At 37.0% G+C, this 20,916-nt stretch overlaps 3 protein-coding genes across 5 annotated transcripts in view; all 3 read right to left on the reverse strand.

Annotated features, from left to right (window-relative positions):
* Nucleotides 1-5,417, reverse strand: part of LOC106936729 (uncharacterized) — a 14,887-nt gene extending 9,470 nt beyond the window's left edge. The window contains exons 1-8 of one of the 3 annotated variants that reach the window (XM_015017912.1): nucleotides 5,073-5,417; nucleotides 2,716-2,763; nucleotides 2,507-2,632; nucleotides 2,362-2,430; nucleotides 2,222-2,272; nucleotides 810-854; nucleotides 526-594; nucleotides 385-444 (exon numbers count right to left, since the gene is read on the reverse strand). In XM_015017912.1, coding sequence (XP_014873398.1) covers nucleotides 385-444; nucleotides 526-594; nucleotides 810-854; nucleotides 2,222-2,272; nucleotides 2,362-2,430; nucleotides 2,507-2,632; nucleotides 2,716-2,763; nucleotides 5,073-5,300 — 696 coding nt within the window. In that variant the 5' untranslated portion in view covers nucleotides 5,301-5,417. Of the gene's footprint in view, nucleotides 1-384; nucleotides 445-525; nucleotides 601-809; nucleotides 855-2,221; nucleotides 2,273-2,361; nucleotides 2,431-2,506; nucleotides 2,633-2,715; nucleotides 2,764-3,703; nucleotides 4,011-5,072 lie in introns of those variants that run through there. The other 2 variants (XM_015017911.1, XM_015017913.1) reach the window with 2 other exon arrangements.
* A 566-nt stretch (nucleotides 5,418-5,983) lies between these two features.
* Nucleotides 5,984-13,221, reverse strand: nucb1 (nucleobindin 1). The gene is made up of 13 exons (XM_015017915.1): nucleotides 13,115-13,221; nucleotides 11,692-11,815; nucleotides 11,504-11,611; nucleotides 10,609-10,741; nucleotides 9,920-10,023; nucleotides 9,660-9,845; nucleotides 9,487-9,577; nucleotides 8,765-8,823; nucleotides 8,574-8,666; nucleotides 8,398-8,487; nucleotides 7,171-7,341; nucleotides 6,969-7,083; nucleotides 5,984-6,337 (listed from the first exon to the last, which is right to left on the reverse strand). The coding sequence occupies exons 1-13, from the start codon at nucleotides 13,117-13,119 to the stop codon at nucleotides 6,264-6,266; spliced, it is 1,353 nt and encodes a 450-aa protein (XP_014873401.1). The 5' UTR covers nucleotides 13,120-13,221; the 3' UTR covers nucleotides 5,984-6,263.
* Nucleotides 13,222-14,161: 940 nt separating this feature from the next.
* Nucleotides 14,162-20,760, reverse strand: ccndx (cyclin Dx). Its single transcript, XM_015017904.1, has 7 exons — nucleotides 20,752-20,760; nucleotides 19,531-19,725; nucleotides 17,056-17,125; nucleotides 15,955-16,136; nucleotides 15,515-15,730; nucleotides 14,868-15,173; nucleotides 14,162-14,554 (listed from the first exon to the last, which is right to left on the reverse strand). The coding sequence occupies exons 1-7, from the start codon at nucleotides 20,758-20,760 to the stop codon at nucleotides 14,405-14,407; spliced, it is 1,128 nt and encodes a 375-aa protein (XP_014873390.1). The 3' UTR covers nucleotides 14,162-14,404.
* Between the last annotated feature and the right edge of the window lie 156 nt (nucleotides 20,761-20,916).

Raw genomic sequence — 20,916 nt, forward strand, 5'->3', positions numbered from 1 at the left:
GAAAAAATTATATTTTGTGTATATTTTATTCAGATTTTGTGCTTATCCATAGGACCTGTTTTGTCCCTATTCTCAAGAATCACTGAAAACTAACTTATAAGTCATATTTAGCAAGATGTAGAAACTTGTTTTATGTCAATAATTCCTTTATATTGATAAAGAAATAATAGTTACATTGGCAGATTATTAAACTTATCACAAAACATTTGAAACTTTTTCATCAATTTTAAGGAATTATTTACTTGGCTCCAGTATCTTGCTGAGAAGTTTCACGTCAGTCAGTTTTGTCTTATTTTGAAAGTAGTAAGATAATTACACTAAAAATTAGGCCAGAAATAACTGGTAATATTTTGTGTTTGTACTTTCTTTCTCCCATGTCCGTACCTTTTCATGCTGTGGATGTTCTCCTGTCAATTCTCTCGCTCTTCCAAAAAGATAACTGGCCTAAATGTCAGAAAGAAGAAACGTCACGATGATCTCAATGCGGTCATCTCTGTAAATCTGTCATAAATAAAAACTTCATACCAGCGGATCTTCTTCGTCTGTATCCGACGGTTCTGCGTCGCCGTCTTCTTCAACAGTGCTCTCATCCTTCTGGGATTTAAAAACAAACAAAACATTGGATTTTTTCTATATTTTCTTTCAAAAAATTAAAAAATAAACTTTTTAAAATGTGAAACAGCCAGAAGCTCAACATTAAATCCAAATTTAGAGATTTGGAGTCAGAAGAGTTAGAATCTGGATTCTGAATTGAATCTGGATGATGATGTAATTATTATTACTAACATTATATTAATGATAATTGTTACCTCATCTGGATCTTCTGTGTCACAAGCTCGTCCAGGATGATCAACCTGAGAGACAGCACAACGTTGTGATTTAACATGAGAATAAACTTCCAGAAAACTGAAAAACTGCTGAAACACTGATTTCTTTTAAATCAAAGCTAAAAACCCAAAAGTTTAGAGTTTATTCTTAACCATAATAAATTGTATATTGACCAACATATTTGATGTGTATTGATTATTTTGATGTTGGAAATCAACAAAATCTAAATCGGTGACTGCACATTGTTTCGTTACTTTTAATTTTTGTGTTTTTATGACGTGAAGCACTTTGAACTGCCTTGTTGCATAAATGTGCTAGAAAATTAAACTTGATTGACTAAATGAGCTTTAAAAGACTGATTCCACTGAATTGTTTATTTGCAATTTTTAATGTATTTCTAATATTATGTAGAGAAAGCTTCAATGGAAAATATGCAGAATGTGCCATTTTTTAAAAATCTTATCATTAGAAATAATAAATGTTGCATAATTACAAATCAAACAAAAGCTAAAAGTCGCCAAGCATTTGTATTCAGACCCCTGAGTCGGCATTTTGTAAAACCACCTTTTGTCTTCAACTTTGCACAAACAAGGACTAAGGTTTTTTGCCTTTTCTTCTTTGCAAACAATTTGTAAAAAGTGATTTTCAATTTTTACCAGATGATTTATGTCTGGCCTTTGACTAGGCCATTTTAAATAAGAATGATTAGATCTCAATCCTTCCATTGTAGCTCTTGCTGTGTTTAGCTTTCCTGCTACTTTTGTCGAGTCAAACTGGATTTTTTAACCCAATTAGTTCTGATCAGCTTTTCTGTCCCAACTGAAACATCAAGCCATAAATGAGGCGGCCATCATGTTTTATTGTGAGCTCTGTCTGTTTAGGGAGATTTGAGAAGATCAGATCTCATTCTTCTCCATGTTAGCTATGCAGTGGTTTTCTTCTTCTCATCCACTGATGTGAGCAGCTGTTCTTTCTTCCACCTCCACAGTTACTTCAGGCCTCTTGGTTGCTCCTCTCATGTCCAGGTTGATCTGCAGTCGGTTCGTCCTCTCAGAGATCTGAGACACGTTCAAAGTTTAAACTCCTCCACATCTTTCTCCCTAACCTCTCTGATGTGTTTGTTCTCTCAAAAGCACAGCTGCATTTCACTGATTTAAACTACACACAGGTGGGACTCCTACTGCAACAAAAAGGGGCTGAATACAAATGCACGCCACACTTTTCAGATTTTTATTTCGTAAAAACCAGGTCTCATTTTTCCGTTGCGTCACAATGATGCACCAGTTTGTGTCCAATGAAAACACACTGAAGCTTGTGGTTAAAAAACACAAAAAGAAATGCAGGAAACAATGGGTTTGAATGTTTTATGATTATTTACATAAATGTATTTTACCCTTTCCTGGTCCTCTGCTTCCCCTGTTGATCTGGCAAACAGGAAACTGGACTAAAAGTCAGAGAGAAGAAATCCTATCAGAACCGAGAAGCAATGGGTTGAATGTCTGTAACAAATCCGTTTTGATTTAGTTTTCACACCATCGGATCTTCGTCGGAGTCGGACTGTCCCGTGTTGTCTCCCTCTTCACAGCTGCTGTTCAAGTCTCTCTGGGGTTTAAAAAGAAAACACAGTAACCAATCTTCCTTCTTAAACTTTAATAAGGTGCTTATAAGCATATTTTACCATTTCTTTATCTCCGCTGTGGAGAGTTGGTCTGGATGACTCCAGCTCTTCCTTTGAAGGTTTGGATTCAGTGGAGTTGGAGTCGGTGTTTCCAGCTGCAAGCAGCACCTTGCTGAGGAGATCCGGCTGCATTTCAACATGACAACAGAATTAATTACTCTCAACTCTCAAGCAAATCAAATGTTTTCATGCGTGTGTTTTGACTTTACCTTATCAGGGTCGCCATCTTTTTCACTAGCAGGACCAGCAGCATCAGCCTGAGGAACCAAAAGACCGAATCAAAAGTTATTTCTGATGTATTTTCTACTGGAAGGATTATTTAACTGTAGCTTTGTGATCTCACATTTTAAAAAAAACATGAGAAAATTGTTAATTAAATCAGAACACATTTCTTTAATGGAGAAAATAATCCCAGATATTAACAAAATGATGAAGAGAATATTTATTGGTGTGCTAACATAGTCCACTTATTATGGAAGAAAATTAGGGCCACTGAAAACAATTAATTCTTTCACAAAAAATGTCAGAATTTTGAGTAAAACAGGTCAGAATTCTGACAAAAGAATTTCATTTTTTCCCTTCAAAATTCTAAAAACAAAACTGGTCAAAATTTAGACTGTTTTTCTGAGAGAAAAAGCCTCACAAAAAGTCAACATTTTGAAAGAAATAAGTCAGACTTAAATCTTTTTTTTAAAAGAGAATTTTAATTTTTTTCTGAGTTTAGTTTGAAACAAAAGGGAGAATGTGAAAATGCCTCTATAGTTAAGCACAGCAGAAGATCTGTGATCCTGTGGGCCTTCAACTTGTTAAGAGTTTGAAATACGGAGATTTTAAAATAAAACATATGGTTGCTTCTGTCAAAATCACCAGAATTCAATCACTGGGTCTGTCATTGTGTGATTAAATCAACGGAGAAATGGTTCAACACAAAATAAGCCTACCATTAATTCATCTCTAAAAGGTTTCTGCTCATATTTTTAACTATGGATGGTGCTGTATAAATTATTTTGAGCAAAGATATCTGCCTGCTGCTTGAAAAACAATAAACACTAACCCAGAAGGCAAGAAATCATAATAAGAAGTCAACATCTTATATAAAGGAGCAGAATATTAAATAAGAGTCTCTGTTATTCCCCTTTGTTTTGCAGTCAGAGTGAATAAAAATATCCAGTTTTCTGTGTGAATCCTTCTGCTCACCTCATCCAGGATTTCCCAGTTTGTCCTCTCTTCATACTTTCTTTTCCGCGACAGCGTGGCTACAGTATTGAACCGTTTCCATTTGATCACAATGTTTCTAACTGTGGAATGAGGGATCTGTAAAGTCTTTGAAATTAATTTATAACCCTTCCCGGCGTTGTGCAGCGCAACTATTTCCGACCTGACACGAACCGGAATCTCGTTCCCACGAGGCATTTCCCTTAAATTTAGTAAAAAAAATCAGCTATTATTTAAATGAACCATTTTTATTTTACTGTTTTTGTTAGCAAAAGGAAGCGCTATGGGTCCGTTGTTTGTTTGTTTTTTAACTTCCGGCCTAGAACGGAAGTGCGAATTTACACAGTTTATTACGCCGGGTTATTTAATTTTTTTTTTTTTGTACGCATAAAACCTTTCAGAACAAGTTTATTTTCTATAATTAAACGAGAAGTAAAAAATAAACATATATATACGTAAAAAAAATAGAGAAACCCGGGTGGTGCGTTCAAGTTCCCTCTGATAGCGGAACTCCGAGCAGGAATGACGTCACACGCGAGTCGAACGCTTTCCACAAACAAGCAGGAAATATTGTTAATGTACCCGTTACAGGGCAAACCAAGATAAGAGTCACAATTCCCACTTTTTCTCAAAAGTATCACTTTAAGAGGAAAACTGATTTTTCGGATTTAAATAATTTTTTGCACGTGGCCGTTTTCTGTAATTAAAGACATTATTCTGAGATTAAGGTCTGATATATTTGTTTTGTCATAATCCTCTTCCTCTTCCTACGGTTTTTATGAACAGGAGCCATATTCAACTTGAACATTTAAGAGGGCTTTCAGGCAAAACTGTAAATCTTGTACCCAAATTCTGGTTAAACATTAAATATGACAGCAATTTGAAATATAAAAGCAGGATTATTATTGGAAGGTTTATTTGCAGATTTCACTAAACATCAGAAAGACGGGTGGATGGATGGATAGTTTCTAAAATATTTTTTTTCTAGATGTCAGAAAATGCTGTTAAAAGAAGAAGTAAATGAATGGTTGCTGGGAAGACGTAGCTGGATGACAGATGTGCATGAATGGATGACGGATGATCGCTATTATTAACTGTCCTTCCTGCAAAATATCTCAAAATTAATCCATTTCATAGTGAAGAAATATGAAATATCCAACCTTTAATCTGTGTTGAGCAAGATCACAAGCTATTTTTTGGCCCAAGGGGCGTAAAAGGCGTGGGAAAGCCCTGACTAGAGAGAGATGAAAACCATCTGTGAGCGAGAGCCTCTTTAACCGCAGTGATTTCCTTTGTTCGGACGATCAGAGCAGCTAAAAAAAGCTCCACTTTCCCCTTGAATCCTCCTCACCTCATCCAGCTTTTCTTTCCGTTTCCTTCTAGGATTCCCCTTCGAGGGTCTCCCACTTCGTGGCAGCGTGGCTACGGTGTTAAACCGTTTCCACTTAACGATAATGCTCCTCACCGTGGAAGGAGGAATCTCTAAAGTCTTTGAAATGAACTTGTAGCCCTTCCCAGCTTTGTGCAGATCGACAGCTGTCGACCTGATGCCTTCGGGGATTTCGCTTCCACGGGGCATTTTTTCCAGATAACTGGTGAAATCCACGATTATTTTTAGCTGCAACTTCCCCCCTTTTTTTATTTACTTCTGCTAGCAACAAGGAAGCGCTCCGTTGGATCTGATGCTTCCACTTCCTGTCTTCCCCGGAAGTACGATTTTCCTTTTTTTTCTAACAGGATTTTAAAAAGAAATTATTCACTAAATATCAGTTTTTAATATTCTAAAATAAAACGTAAAAGCTGGAATATTAAATATGAATACGTCTGAGGAATACGCACGGAAATGTATCTCAAATTAATGCTAAATTTCAACGTGTACACGTTTTTTTTTTCTTTTTTTGCTTAATCTTGATTTGTAATCGCAAAAAATGACAAAAAGACACAGGATGCAGACGGTTGTGAAAAATAAAAATAAACCATTTTAAATTTAATTTTGATTTAAATCAAGTATAATTTGAGGATTAGCAGAGACACAAATGTGACGTTATTTTAATTAGAAGCCTAATCTTACAAAATGAAATGCTACTTTTTGGATTTTTTTTTGTTTGTTTTTAAGGTTAAATACAAAATATAGTAATTTTCTGAAATATGTTTGTCAAAGAAATGGCAATCCTGCTGTATTTCAGGTTTTGCTTAATTTTCATCTTTAAATAATAAAATAAAACAGTTCTTACATACAATATGAGCTCAACAAATCCAGTCTGGAGGTTTTAAAATTAAAGATTTATTTCTTATATCACACAGACAAAATTGCATGAAATAATAACTTCACAGAAACTGAAGAAACCTGAACATACATGCACTAAAATCTGGTGTGTTTTAAATCCTTAATCTAATATAGACCACAGAGATGAACACACAGCACGACATGTTATGGGTTTTCTCAATTTATAAACATGTAACTTATTTATTTCCAAATTCACTCAAACGCATGTGCCTGTAGGTGTGTGTATGTGCCGTGAGGCTGACTGTGGGCGCTGCTCTAGGTGTGGATGGGGAGATTTTGAGGAGGTTCTGCAGGCAGGTTGTTTTGGGCTTCAGCAGGAACCTTGATCTCTGTGAGGAGAAGAAGAAGGAGAATCAGTTAATGAGCTCCAACAGCGACAGAACAAACCAAATCAGCTGGAACCAAAACTGCGCTTCCATTAACCATAGGAAGGCGCAAATTAAAATTACAAATATAAATCTGCTTAATAGAAAAATACAAGTTTCTAAAAACACATATTGCGCTGGGATGAGGTCATTTTTTTCAGCCGTATCAACATTTTATTCTGCAAGTAGAAGATGCTACTACTGGTGGAAACGACAAAGAAGACGACAGGAAGCGAGAGGAGGACGATGTTTTTCTTTGTTTTTTCTTAACGTGGAGCTCACAGCATCGCACAGTTCATAAGAAGTGGTGCGTCATTTCACAGCTCTTCTGTAAAATGGCCGTCTACGATTTCCCCAAAACGCCGCATACGAAGCTGCTACATTCCTAAATAAAACGCCGACATCTACCCTGACTGGCTGATAGATGATGAGCTTTAGCATGAACATATCATAGTTTTTAATGATTTATCACATGAACAAAATGATTAAATATCCACAAAAGGTAAATTGTGTGGGGTTTTTTTTGACATTAGCAGAATATAGACAGAGATTTGGGCACATCGGTATCGGAAACGCAGCCATCAATGAGCTTCACCTTCAGGTTTGTGTGTTTGTGGCTGAAACTGCAGCTGTCCGTTCAGACCAGCAGGCGGCTGCCCGTTGCCAGCTTCCTGCTGCTGTTTCTGTCTCTGGGACATTTCTAAAACGGCCTGGAAGTAGAAAAAAATTAACATTTTGAATTATTAACACAGATTCTTGACTCCCATTCAAGTTCTTTAGTTTTCTTCAACATTTACCTGCTGATACTCTCTTTTCTGCGCCTCCAGGGCTTTGCCTCTCTCCCTCAGCAGCTCCTGCTCCTGACGAAGAGTCTCCGCTTTCCTCTTTAGCTCCTCCTCTTTGTCCCTCAGCTCAGCTTCGAATCGCTGCAGCTCTTCCTCGGTGTACAGCGGTTTAGCGTCCAGTGTCTGTGAAAAACCAAGGAAATGGTAAATACAAAATAATTGGTACAAATCAAACAATTTTCATTTACATGGTTTACTGTCATTTTCAGTCTGGTGCCTTGATTTCAGCCAGTCCTTTTTTTAAGGACAATTTTGTTTTCAGAGACCTCATAATTCATTTATTTGTCGTTTCTGTTGTTTTGTTGATTTATTTTATATATCAAAATGTCTTCCAGTTCCAGTGTTTAAATGTTTGTTACAAATTTACATTTATTGTGCTTCAAGAAATGTTCTTGCTAGAAAATGGACTCAAAACAACAATATTATCATTTATTGTGATAACTTCTGGGACAATTTATCATCCAGAAAAATGTGGCACAGCTAGCCTAGCAATAATGCTAATTTCTATCTCAATTTTGTGTCTCAATGATGTTTTAAAAAATTTGGGGGCTCGTCCGGGATTCTGTAAAACTCTAGTCGGGATTGATCCACTGTTTTATATGGGGAGACATTATTCCCATATTATTTCACTTATAACATGGGAATAATGTCTTTTTCACAGTGAATTTATCTGCTAATGAAACATGTAGTTTTTCACTAAGAAATTATTCACTTGAAAGAAGATCTTATAACTTGCTGAAAAATTACTTCTGAATTAGTTTTCTTTATTTCAAGTTTACTAAAATATTTGCACTAGAAACTAGACCAAAACGCACTTGGCCAGATTTTGTTTTTGCAGTGCAGGCCATCAAAACTGTTATTTATACTGTTTTTCCCTGCTAGAAAATCAATAAAATGGGAAAATGGACGACAATATGTTTGACCACAGTTGCCTAAAAAAGACTGAAAAGAAGATCTGAATACTTTTTATTGTCTCTTTAATGAGTACTACAATAAATACTACAAAATCTTGCTTTAAGTTTTTAAGAAAATATCACCTGTTTCTAATATCTATATTTTAGTGCATGTTTTATCATTTTGGGAGGAAAGAAGAGAATTTATAACTAAATGTATTCATAAAAGCAACAAGTTTGAGTTAAATTATTATTTTAACTTCTTCACACGCTAATCCACCGTTACCTCCCACTCTTTGGGATTACTGAACTCCTTCTTCTCCGTGGATTTGAGGAACTCCTCCAGGCTGACGAGGCGATCTTTATTTAAATCCACCTGTTAAAACACAAGCAGACGATCTGCGTTAGTCAAAGCAAAACGAGGGAAAACCGGGAAAAGCAAAGCAGAAGAAAGAGACGGACATTTTTCATGACATGCTCCCTCATCCGCAGCCTCTCTTCCTCCATCTCCATCATGTCGTCTTCCTCGTTCTTTGGGTCGTAGACTTTCTCCAGCTACATGTTGAAAGACGTGAGCAGCTATTCTGAGAACAGGTGCATTTTTAAACATGTGATTTTTAAAATTACAAGAAAAAAACTGAAGGATTTCAAACCTCTTTGGTGAAAAGAGCCTCTAATTCCTGCTCATCTAAAACTCCGTCTTCATTTGTGTCTAGTGAGGCAGAGTGGATATAGAAACTGTTTATATCAGACTGGATTTATCAGCATTAAATAGAAGAAAAAACAAATACAAAATAAAACACACAATAATATTTAAAATGTATTTTTTTAAAATGAAAAACTGCAACTAAAAAGGAAAATTTTATTTAAAAAATATAAATTTTTAAATATAATAAAAAGAATAGAAGTTACACCCCAAATTTGAAAAATTTCAGGTTTTTCAATCAAAAGTTTTGCCCTGGGATCAGGTTCTTTTTGTTTTGGCCGAAGCGATGTATTTTGAGAAACTTCAACAATAAATTAATACAAAAATAAATATTAAATAGAAATAAAATAAACATTTTTTATATTTTTCTATTCTTAAATAGGAAGAAAAAGAAGAAAACATAATTTAAACGGGAACTTTGAAAAAAAAAACTAATGTTTTCAACAAATGGTTTTTGCAGTAAAACAAAAGTTAAAATCATAAATAAAAATAAATGAATTTTTTTTTTAAGCAAAAAAGTAAAAGGATAACAGTTAATTTCGAAAGAACTCGTATTTTTCAATAAAAAGTTTCTGCACTAAAAGTAAAATCATAAATAAATGAATAAAATTATTTTTTTTTAATTAAAAAAAAAGGAAAAAACAAATAGAAGTTCAAAGGTTAAGCTACCATGTAGTTTGAAGAAAGTTTTGGGGTTGAACTCTTTAGGATCCAGCCCATCCGTTTCCTCCCAAACCTCCCGCAGCTGAGCGACGCTGCCCTGATTGTTAGAAACATCAGCGTCAACATCCCATCATCGCCGTGGAAACAAACGGCTGAAGACGGCGGTTTCCGCCACTCACCGGCGCGTTGACTTTAGGATGCTGCCGGTGTTTCTCCTTCAGCTCCTGCAGTCGTTTCTCCTCCTTCTCCCTCTTCTCCTGGTCCAGGCCCTTCAGGTACTCGCGCCTCTCGTGCTCCTTCAGCATCTCGTAGCGCTTGAACTCCTCGTGCCTCTCCGCGTCGTAGTTCTCCAAATCCTTAGTGGCCTGGATGAGGAGAGAGGTGAGAGGTCAGATGTGAGAAAGGAAGAACGCGTGAAGTCACTGCTGCAGCTTCTTACGGTGGAGATGAGCAGCTCCAGGTCTTTGGCCTCGAAGGTGTTTTGGTTGTGTGGGTCCAGGTGTTCAAACTGCTTCAGCAACGAGGCGTGATCCATCTGCAGACCTGAACCGTACCAACCAATCAGAAACTGAATGCAGATCTCAGTTCTTAGTGGACTAAAGAGGCAAAAATAGCTCAAGGAAATCATGACAAAGTGTTAATATCGTCTCTTCTCTGTTTCTGATCTGTTATTAACAGCAGCTGCGTTTCCATTAACCGTAAAATTACACAAATTTAAACAACAAAAATAAATGTGCTTAATGGAAACATGGCAATTTAAAAAACAAACTAAATTTTAGCGATAAAAAGTTTTTTTGCGCTAAGATAAGGTGATTTTTCAGGAGTATCAAAAAACTTTTCTCACATCACGTCACATGATCAACCGGATGTTACTACTGGTGGAAACAACAAAAGAGACGACAGGAAGTGGTACGAGGGTGATGGTTTGTTTTTGGGTTTTTCTCAGACATTGTGCAGCTCACAGATTCACACAGTTCATGAAAAGCTGTGTCATTCCAACGTGTTGAATCCACAGCTCTTCTGTAAAGTCGTTGACTACAATTTTCCCAAAATGCTGCATAAATCTGCTGCCAAGTTTTAAATGGCCCTAAATATGTGGGATAATAAATAAACAGTAAATCCTCTCACTCTGTGTGTTGGCGCTGTCCAGTTTGGCCTTCAGCAGCATCCTGAGGCGAGAAACTTCCTGACGCTTCAGCTCGTCCAGCCGGGTCCGGACGTGATGGCCGACCAGGTCCAGCTCCTTGCTGAGCCGCCCGTTCTGCAGGCAGAGCACGAAACAACAGTTCAGCAGCAACGCTTTACGGCTTCAAATGGAGTCGAGAATAATGAATAATGTCTGTTTGGAAACCGCTGCAACTAATTACTTTAGAAACTGATTATTCTGACGATTAACCGATTAATCAAATAAAAAAATAAAAAAATGGCACATTTTGCAGATTTTTCATTTAACCATTTATATAATTTAGAAATACATTAAAAGATGCAAATAAACAATTCAATTCCTTTTTTAAATATGTAAACAAATGTAATGTTTGTGGAAACGCGGAAAATTCAAAAGGATGTGAATATTTCAATAATTGATTAGGTCTGTCTCAATAAGCAATATAAACAGCTTTCTATCAAAAACTGTGTGATAAAAGTTTTCAGTCTTCAGGACAATTTTTCATTTTATTTGTTGTTTCTTTTGCTTTGTCTATTTATTTCGGTTAATTAAAATGTCTTCCAGTGTTAAATATTCATTAGAATGTTTTGTTAGCTTACTGATCTTTGACAAAGTTTTTTTGCATTTTTATGTCATTAAATTATTTGAAAATGGTCTCAAAACAACAATATTATTGTTTATTGTGATAATTTATTGGATAATTTATCATCCAGGTAAATTTCTTATTGCGACACTCCTATAATCGATTGATCACCATTAATTTGATTAATCGTTCCAGCTCTAGTTGAGACCAAATTAAAAATATTTGCATAACAATTCTGAAACAGTTTTACAGCCCAGAACCATGTAGAGAGTCACCTTGATGTCCTCGGTGTTTGCTGTCTGCAGTTTCTCTCTGAAGTGTGGGTCAGTCTCCAAAACCTCGATCACCTCCCTGAGATACCGGTCGTAGTACAGACCCGTGTCCTGAAATGCAGGACAGCTGCGGTTACAACCAGCAGAAACCAGAGTGAAAGCTCACATCAGGACATTTCCCCGCGCCTCACCATGTTCTCCTCCTGCGCTTCCTGCTTCTGGTCCTGCTCAGCTTCATTTCGGTCGATGGGAACGGACCAAACTGCTGCAGAGATGAACAGAAGCAGCAGCCAGGCAGGTTTCAAGTTCATCCTCCTGCAAAGAGAACACCAATTAGCCTTTTCTACATGCTAATACAGCAAACACCTGAAAGTTTGGGTCAAAATTCATGCTGAAAAAAACCTAAGCTCCAGGTCATCGTGCTGCCACCACCGTGTTTTACTGGTGTTCTTTGAGTGTTGTGTTTTTGAATTTCTTTGCCAGGCTGGGATGTTTATAAGAAAATATTTGTTGAAACTGTCACCACGTCGTGACCATGAGGCAGATAAACAGAAAAGATGGAGCTCCTCTGCTTTCTCCTAGTGCCAACTAGAAACAACCAATCAAAGTCAGGAGGTGGGTCTTATCGCTGTCAATCACAATCTCTTGTGGCTCAGTCCTGAATGCTAAAGCTAGTTAGTATAGCCATCAATGACAGTGGATAAACAGTTTTTATGAAAGGATAAGTTGTTTCTCTGCCATTAGCACATTTAGCAGAATACACAAAGATAATTGACAGAACTAAGACCCGCCTCCTGGCTCTGATTGGTTGTTTTAGGTAGGGAGCTGGAGGACATCAATCTTTTCACAACTTAGCAGTGTCACAACAAGGTGACAATTATAAGAAAAAATATTTTTTTAAATAAAAGTTACATACAATTATCCAATTATATATCAATACGTTTTGTTTATTATTTATTACATACTGTCCTATGAGACTGGAGCGAATACTGTTTTCACTCTTCAGTAAATTATTTACCTTTTTTAGTTAGTTATGTATTCACACATCCCTCTAACCATTTTACTTTTTCAGATTAATTGTGAAGGATATATGTCGTTTTAATGTTAAATTATATTAACCCTTTTCTAAAAACATTTACTCCTATAAGATGTTATGATTTATTCACCTTCAAGCTGTCGGGAGAAACTAAATATAACGGTTAGTCTATTAGAATATTGTAAACGGAGTGTACAGTCGTTAAAATATCGTTTGAGATGTTTGTTTTTAACGGTTAAGCTAAATAGCTAAAGCCAGAACAACACGGATGTAAAAATGGGGCGTCAAGTAAAACAAACGCGGATGTTTCTGCTGTACTGGTCGACTAAAATAGTCGGAAATATATCATCCATGTCTATTTTCTGTTTCATTTTAAAAGGATTTTCCTTACAATTTCATGCTAGTAGTAGCAGGAAGATGTAGAAAAGTCTAGCAAAGTCAACCCACGTAGCCCCAATTTAGCCTCCCCCTTCTTCTTTAAAAATCCAAATGTAACTGGAACTTTAATCTAAATTAGAACCACAATTAAAAACAGGTCTAGTATCGTTACATAATACACTAAAAGCCTAATTTCTTACCGCATGTATAGTTTTAAAATCCACGAATCTGTGTTTGCCCGGATATGAAGCACGTCACCAGAATGCAGCACAGTTTTAACGTGCTGTCTTCAAGTACACACGGAAATAAAGATCTCAGCTCTTGTCTATGATATTAGTATCAATAATCTTTGTAATGATTAGCATTATTATAGATAAATAGACATTTGATCAACGCAAAATTAATTATATGATTAAATAATCAGATATTTATGTTTTAGTTTTGTCAAAACTAGGTTATCTGGTTGAGAAAAATACTGAGGTTTAGAAAAACGAGGATGTCATCATCACGCGAAAGCATCACTACTTTCTCCCAGTAGTTGTATGGAAAGCAGTTGAGTATTTAATTTAAATTACATCCAAACAAGTTTACTGTCTTGAAGGTAAACAAAATAAAGACAACAGCGTATCTGTTATATGCTAGTGTCATAAATCACCATATAAATAAATAACACACTGAAACAGACTATTCGAGTAACATCCCTGCTGTTATTTGCGGTCATATTTTAATTTCTTGTAATTAGTTTGTTGCTATTTTTCTATCCACAAATATACATGTGTTGTACATGTATTTTTATTATTATTCTACCCAGTTGTACATTTATTTTTGATCTGAGTATGTTGTTTTCAGTAGCAATCCAACATTATTTTTTCTTGCAATGTAAATGTGTTCTGAAGGTACAGTCTGTTACTATGTTTCTTTTTTTAGTATTTTTGAAGATGTATTCCTTCATTTATCTGTAGCTTGCTGCTTGTACACCTGAATTTCCCCTCCTGTAGGACAGTAGCTCAATATTTTAACAAAAATGTTGAGAAACTCTGAAACATCTCCTTGAGAGGGAATAGAGACGGTCTAGTTTAATATTTTTATTAGGATATTCCAATATTATTTCCGTTCCATATCCTTGATATCAAGAGTAATTTTCATCCCCTTGTTCAATGTCTTAAAAATATATTTATTGCCATTTTCTTCTATTTTTCAAAAGCATAAAGTTATGGCAAATCATAATAAATTAACACCAAAGAAGAGTGAACAATTGCACATGATTATAAATAAAGACATAAATATGAAACATCAAATCAACACCAATGCATACAATAAAATTAACATACATAACTGGCACATAACATAACATACATGGCACATAGTGCATTGCTCACAAATAAATAAGACATCAAATAAATTAGGAAGTTAAATTAGCACATGTTAAGCTCATAATGGATTTATATCAGTTTCACTGATGGATTTAAAGGGTTTGTTTGATTAAATGTTTAGAAATCAATCTCTCTCATGTCGGTCGGCGTCCCGGGCCTTTCGTTCTCCACCTCCTCGTCCTTCTCAGTGGGACCGGGCTGCAGTCCGCTCTGCAGCCGCTGCCTGAGGGAAAACTCGATCATCTCGCTGTAGCACTGCAACACCGCCTGGAGGGGAAAACACACAAAAAAGGTCACTTTAAAAACAAACAAACCAACAAAAACATGTCTTTAAACACAAACAAAAAAACATCACTTTAAAAACCAACCAACAAAAAAGCATTACTTTGAAAAAAGTAAAATAAAATTATTTTAGCAACATAAAAAAGTACTTTCCACACCAACAAGCAAACAAAAATGTCACTTTAAAAATAAAAATCCCAAAACATTTACTTTAAAAACAAAACAACAAAAAAATTACATTAAAATACTTAATATTACACCCACCAAACATTGTAGTACAGGATCAAGAAGTTCTTACCGGATCCGTCTGGCACAGCTCGGCTAGGGTCTCGCTCATGGCGGCCCGCTGAGGCGACGCCTTGCTGCCCAGACCTCGCAGTGCACAGTTCAGGGACGCTGCAGCAATAAGTGAGGGAGGGGCTCCCAGAAAACGGGAGTCACAGACGCAGAGGGCAGCCAGGGTGTCGCTGTGCCGCCTTAGCATGGAAACCAGCTCAGACTCTCCTTGTTCCTCCATGGAGGAGAGAAAATGTGGCAGGAAGTCCTGAGGAGTCACTGCTGCCGAGTCCCAGCGCAGCGCGGCGAGGACGACGCGCTCCATCTCCTGATGGACCAATCAGAACCAACGAGTCAAGAAACCAAAACAACACCCAACCAACCATCCAACCAACTGACCAGTAAAACATCCAACCAGTAAAACATCCAACCAACCAAAAAAACATCCAACCATCCAACCAACCAGTAAAACATCCAACCAGTAAAACATCCAACCAACCAATAAAACATCCAACCATCCAACCAACCAATAAAACATCCAACCAACCAATAAAACTAAATTTTATTGTATTTTGTAATAAAAAAGAAACATCCATCCATCCATCCATCCATCCATCCATCCATCCATCCATCCATCCATCCATCCATCCATCCATCCATCCATCCCACCCTCAGGTCTGAAGGCTGGAAGCTGAACTCGGCCGCTGTGCAGAGGGCGTCAGCGGTGACGGTTTCACACTCTGTGAGCTTTGAGGCGATCAGGATGCATCCTGCAGCCAGGCAGAACGGTGAGACAGGCAGGGACAGGTAGGCAGACAGGTACCTGTCCATGAGGGAGACAGACAGCGGGAAGACGGCCTCGTCACATCCACAGTCACAGCAAACCTGCACAGGAGAAAGATCAACATTTCAGTCACAGGAAGCAAAAACCACGGAAAAACAGAATTCCAACTTTGATCTCAGAAAATTAAAGTAAGAATTCAGAAAAAAAAATCTGATTAAAGTCAGAATTATTTTTTTGCCCCAGTGGCTCTAATCCTGTTCCATAAAAACTCTCTATTTGAACCATGAGTAAAGTTAGGAAGTGGGGCCATCAGAGAGTTTCCCACCTCCAGGGCCCACTTGGCGATCTCCTCCCGGCGCTGCGGATCCCGCTGGATGAGCGTGACGTAGAGCATGGAGGGCATGTAGCGCCCCTCCAGGTGGAGCAGCCTCTGGATCACTCGATGCCCCGACACGGAGGGGTCCCAGCGGGCTCGGAGCTGAGGCGAGCCCCTGCTGCTGCTCTGGCCTCCAGGCAGAAATGGCCGACATGAAGTTAAAGTTTTATCATGATATTTTATGTTACGTAGCAATAAATAAGGGAACCAATTGTAAAGTTACAGCCAAAAATAAACAGCAATAATTTGGGTTATTTAACCGGTTATAAAAGAAAAAAATGGAGGCTCATTTTTCAAAGTCATATTTTCACCATGAAGTTCATGCCAAATATATAGTTAATGAACTAAATATTTAGTTAATAAACTAAATACTTAGTTAGCAAGCTAATGTTTAGTAAGCACACTAAATATTGAGTTAGAAAACTATATATTTAGATTCAATTTAAACATTTCATTAACAAGTTAAATATTTAGTTCATATACTAAAGATTCTGTTAGCAAGCTACAGATTTAGTTATAAACTAAATATTTTGTTAATATATGGATGCAATATATAAAGCTAAATAATTAGCTTCAAGCTAAAAATGTGCTCCAACCTAAAGAAGGAGACTATATGCTAATAAAAGTTACAACTTTGCAAGTTACAACTTTACAGATAGCTAATAAATAGTTTATGCTATTGATGCATATAAACACTTTATAAATCAGTAATAACTGCATTAATTAAGGGAGATTATTTGCTAAAAATGTATGTCTACAAATACTTATTATTGAATCTGAAATGTTTAGTATAGCAACTTTAAATAAAATATATAAGTGAATACTTGGCTCACTATTTGGCAAGAAACCGGTAGATTTAGCCTTAATAGATTCATAATAAGCAGTTATTAATGATTTCTGAAGTGTTTAGAGATGAATTACTATGTCATCTATAAGGGAAGCCTTATTGTAAAGTGGTAACTTTGGGGTTTATTGTGACAACAATCACTCAGAAGTTTCATCATAAGAAATTCATTGTGATAATTGATAAACAATAAATGATAAATTTACCTTGAGGTTCACCCTGATCCTCCTCTGACTCCTCACACCATAGAGACACAGGAAGCGCCTGGTCCATCTGCTGCGGAAACACTTCCAAGACGAAAAGAAAGAAATTTGGAAAGCTAGAAGTTTGGAAAAATGTGACAACTCTTCATCACTCCTCACTTCTCTCCCAGATTTTTATACCAGCAGGGAGAAAAACGGAGGGAGTGACGGAAAGGAGGCGTGGACCCTCATGAGATACAGAATATAATAGGAAGAAACAATACGGTCTGCTCAACAGGTGGGGAGAAGGAGACGGAGAGCGAGGGGAGGAGCGAAGAGGAGCAGACAAGAGAGGGAGTGACCGCAGGGAGCGAGCAACAGCTTGTCGTCGACGGTGAAAGAGAGAAGGAAGGAAAAGGAAAGAAAAGGTCATCTCCAGACTCTGACAATGGGCATGGATGACAAAAGGTGGTGGGTGTTTGTTTACAACGTGAGGGAGAAGAAAAGCACGTCAAACGCTGGAGGGGTTGATGGATGTCTCAGATATTCCCAAAAAAAGGTCAATCTTAGTGTCAGACTGGAAAGCTGTGAAACTTATCCAACAGAAAATAAATGTAACGAAAGAGTTTAACCTCTATGGTCCAAATGATCCCACCCTAAAGCAAATAAAGCAAATAAAAAAGAGGTGAAAATTATAGTAAACTAACACTGTTAGAGAACCTGCAACTACTTTGTTTCATAAATGTAAAACACTTGAGGTGTTCCTCAAAGCTCCGATCTTCATCCACTTTGTTTTTATTATTTCAAAAGAAATGCACATCAAGAGTTAGTCATTTTCATCCATCAACGTACAATCAGTATAAGTACATTATAGTACAAAGTAGACAAATTAACAAAAATGTTATTTTTTGGAGAAAAAAATAGAATAATAATAATGGAAAATAAAAAGTATTTTCCATCTAAAAGGATCATATCAGGTTTCAAATTTAAAAAAGTAATCCATCCATCCATCCATCCATCCATCCATCCATCCATCCATCCATCCATCCATCCATCCATCCATCCATCCATCCATCCATCCATCCATCCTCCATCCATCCATCCATCCATCCATCCATCCATCCAGAGAAATTAATTTTTATGTTTTTCACCATTTGTTTTGATTATTTTTCTTCCTCTGTGTGTTTTATTGTCAAAGCAACCTGTCTCCCATCATCCTCTCCTCTCCTCTCTTGGCAATCTGCCGCCGTGTTTAAAGTGTAGCTGCTGCAGAGGGCCGGCCGCAGTGTGTGCAGCAGACAGTGGATCAGGGCAGGTCAATGAGCCGCATTGTCTCCCTTTACAAATCAGTGTCAGACAACCTTCTGCTTGCTGCTGGCTGAGCACACACACTTCACACTAAAACCACACACACACACACACACACAGTCCCCCGGGAGCCCTCTATAGGCCACAATGGGGTCACGCTCACCAGCAGAGATACAGATTGTATTTGACAGTCATTACAGGTGGCTTTTCACACATTTAGGAGCTCAATGGCGGCTCGAGTTTCAAATGGGAGTTAAATGGAGGGATGAGCTGACATCACGCGGCAACTTGATTTCAGCTGAGAATCAATTATTCATGTTGTTTTAACAAAACAGGGATACGCTCCTTTAACTGTGTCTGAACAAACATGGCTGCTTGTGTCTGAGTTTGTCTGGAAATTCACACAATGTAGGAGCAGATTTTAAAATGTTATAAAATTTATTTGATCAAAATTTTATTCAGTTATCTTTAGTTATAAGATAACTGAATAACCTACATTTCATGACACTTTTAAGTTTACTAATGAGACCAAACAGATCTTGTGTTTGTTTAGTAGCTGCATTTACACTACAAATGTGTGCAAAATGTTGTAAATGTTCCACCAGTACCGAAAAATATTATGATTGTGGTATTTCCATTAAATAACAAATTAAAATCACACGTGAAAAAGTTTGTTCACTCTTTAAGTCGTTAAAAAAAACATAATCCTCCAACTACTTCCAGTGGTCTTCCTCTTCTTGGTTTTTGGCAGGAGCAACTTCCGGTTACTGATCATGTGACTCATGTGATGAGAAAAAAGTGCTTCCATCGCAGTTTTTGCGAAATACATAAATTTCGGTATGGCCAAAAACCTTTTTTTACAAAAAAAAAAAAAAAAAAAAAAAAAAAAAAAATTTTTTAAAAATTGGCATGTTCCCAAAAAGCGGATTTGTTTTCAAAATGTCAAATTGCGTAATTATATGGTCAATGGAAACTCAGCTAATGATAATCCTCCAACATTTACTCAGTTGTAGAATTAAGGAGAGAATATTATTGGGTTTAAAGCTGTTGACAAAGCCTTTGACCAGGAGCTGAAAGCAGATTGACTTTGAATGAAGGACAGAGTGAGTTTTTTGGGGCGGCAAAAGAGCGACAGACCGTCCGCTTGTTTAAGCGGCCTCCTAAATTCATACGTCGCAGCTGTATTCAAACATCGCGGATGGAGAAGGTGGGAGGCGGCCGAGAGCCGAAAGAGGAGTGCAGCGGGTCCTGGGAAGGAGGCGTGGCGGCCCGCCCCTCATTTTCCGGCTCATTTCCCGGGACAGAGAGGAACAGAGCTCCCGTTTTACCTCCAACAGACACCTGCTGGTCACTGGGGGAGGAGAAGGAGCCGGATGGGAGGCGAAACTTTAACCAGTTCACAAGTTACAGCGCCGATTAAAATGTTGACTTACCCCTTTTATTGCTCTTACAAATAAATCATGAACAGAGCTGGAGGACTAAAACTTGTACTCCGGTAACTTACTAACTAACTAACTTGAGAAACCTTTTGGAATAAATGCGTGTAATGATGTGAAAAATTAGACACGTTCTTGAACAACTCAGAGCATTAATTTAACGTAACACAGATAACTTAGTGCTAGCGAGTGCTAGCTACCACAATGTCCGTTAGTGATGTGCGGATTGATACTGAAATATTGATACTTCCGATTCCAGACCTTTATGCCTTAAGATCGATTCTCAAATCCAATATCAATACTTTCAGTAATTAGAGACAATGTATCTTAACAAGAGCACGTTAGAAAGTAGCTAAATTATTAAAATCTTGCCTACATGAGACAGGGTTGATGGGAACTACGTTTTCTTCCGCCTGGTAAGTGCGTAAGGACGTAATACGTCAGGACGTAATGGTGGGTCATGTCTATGATTAGACGCAATGGTAGATCAACTTTCAACTTTCATTTTATAGTAGTTAAAATTTATTTTACTTTTTTTTTTCTAGTTTGCAACATCATTTTCACATATTTCGTATGACTTTCTGCTGTTGTCAAAATAGCCAAGCTATTGTAAATGTGCTTCTGAGTTTAAAATGAATACATTAGAGTGATGTTTTGTTTTCTTTTTATGAAGCCAAGATTTGAAGTATCGCTACGCTTACTTGAGTAAAATTTCTGGATACTCTTCTCTCTGCGAGTAACTTTACTGAAGGAAGAACAAGCTTATTTTGACCAAAATTTCACCAGACTTACAGTTTTTGTTAAATAATTCACAATCTTTAATTTATTGCAGAAATACCCTAATTCACCTCATTCTGCTTTATTTGTCTTCTCTTTTTGTTTCAAAGTGACATTTAAATAATTGAGTTTTCCTTCTTCATTAGTCCATCTGAATCAGTCCTATTGACAGTGAACTAGCTCCACATCATGATGCTACCTTCGCCATACTTGACACTTAGGCATCTTGGAATGTTTTACATCATTAAACAAGTTTTTAAGTCAGACAAAGACAAACTAAGAAAATACAAAACAGTCTCTAAATGTTAACATTTGTTGAGAAATAACTTTTACATTCCTGTTCTCTTTCTCTGGAGTACTGGGA

Source organism: Poecilia latipinna, unplaced genomic scaffold (genome assembly GCF_001443285.1).
Source record: "Poecilia latipinna isolate Pla-1442-1.1 unplaced genomic scaffold, P_latipinna-1.0 Scaffold2207, whole genome shotgun sequence".
Lineage (NCBI taxonomy): Eukaryota > Metazoa > Chordata > Actinopteri > Cyprinodontiformes > Poeciliidae > Poecilia > Poecilia latipinna.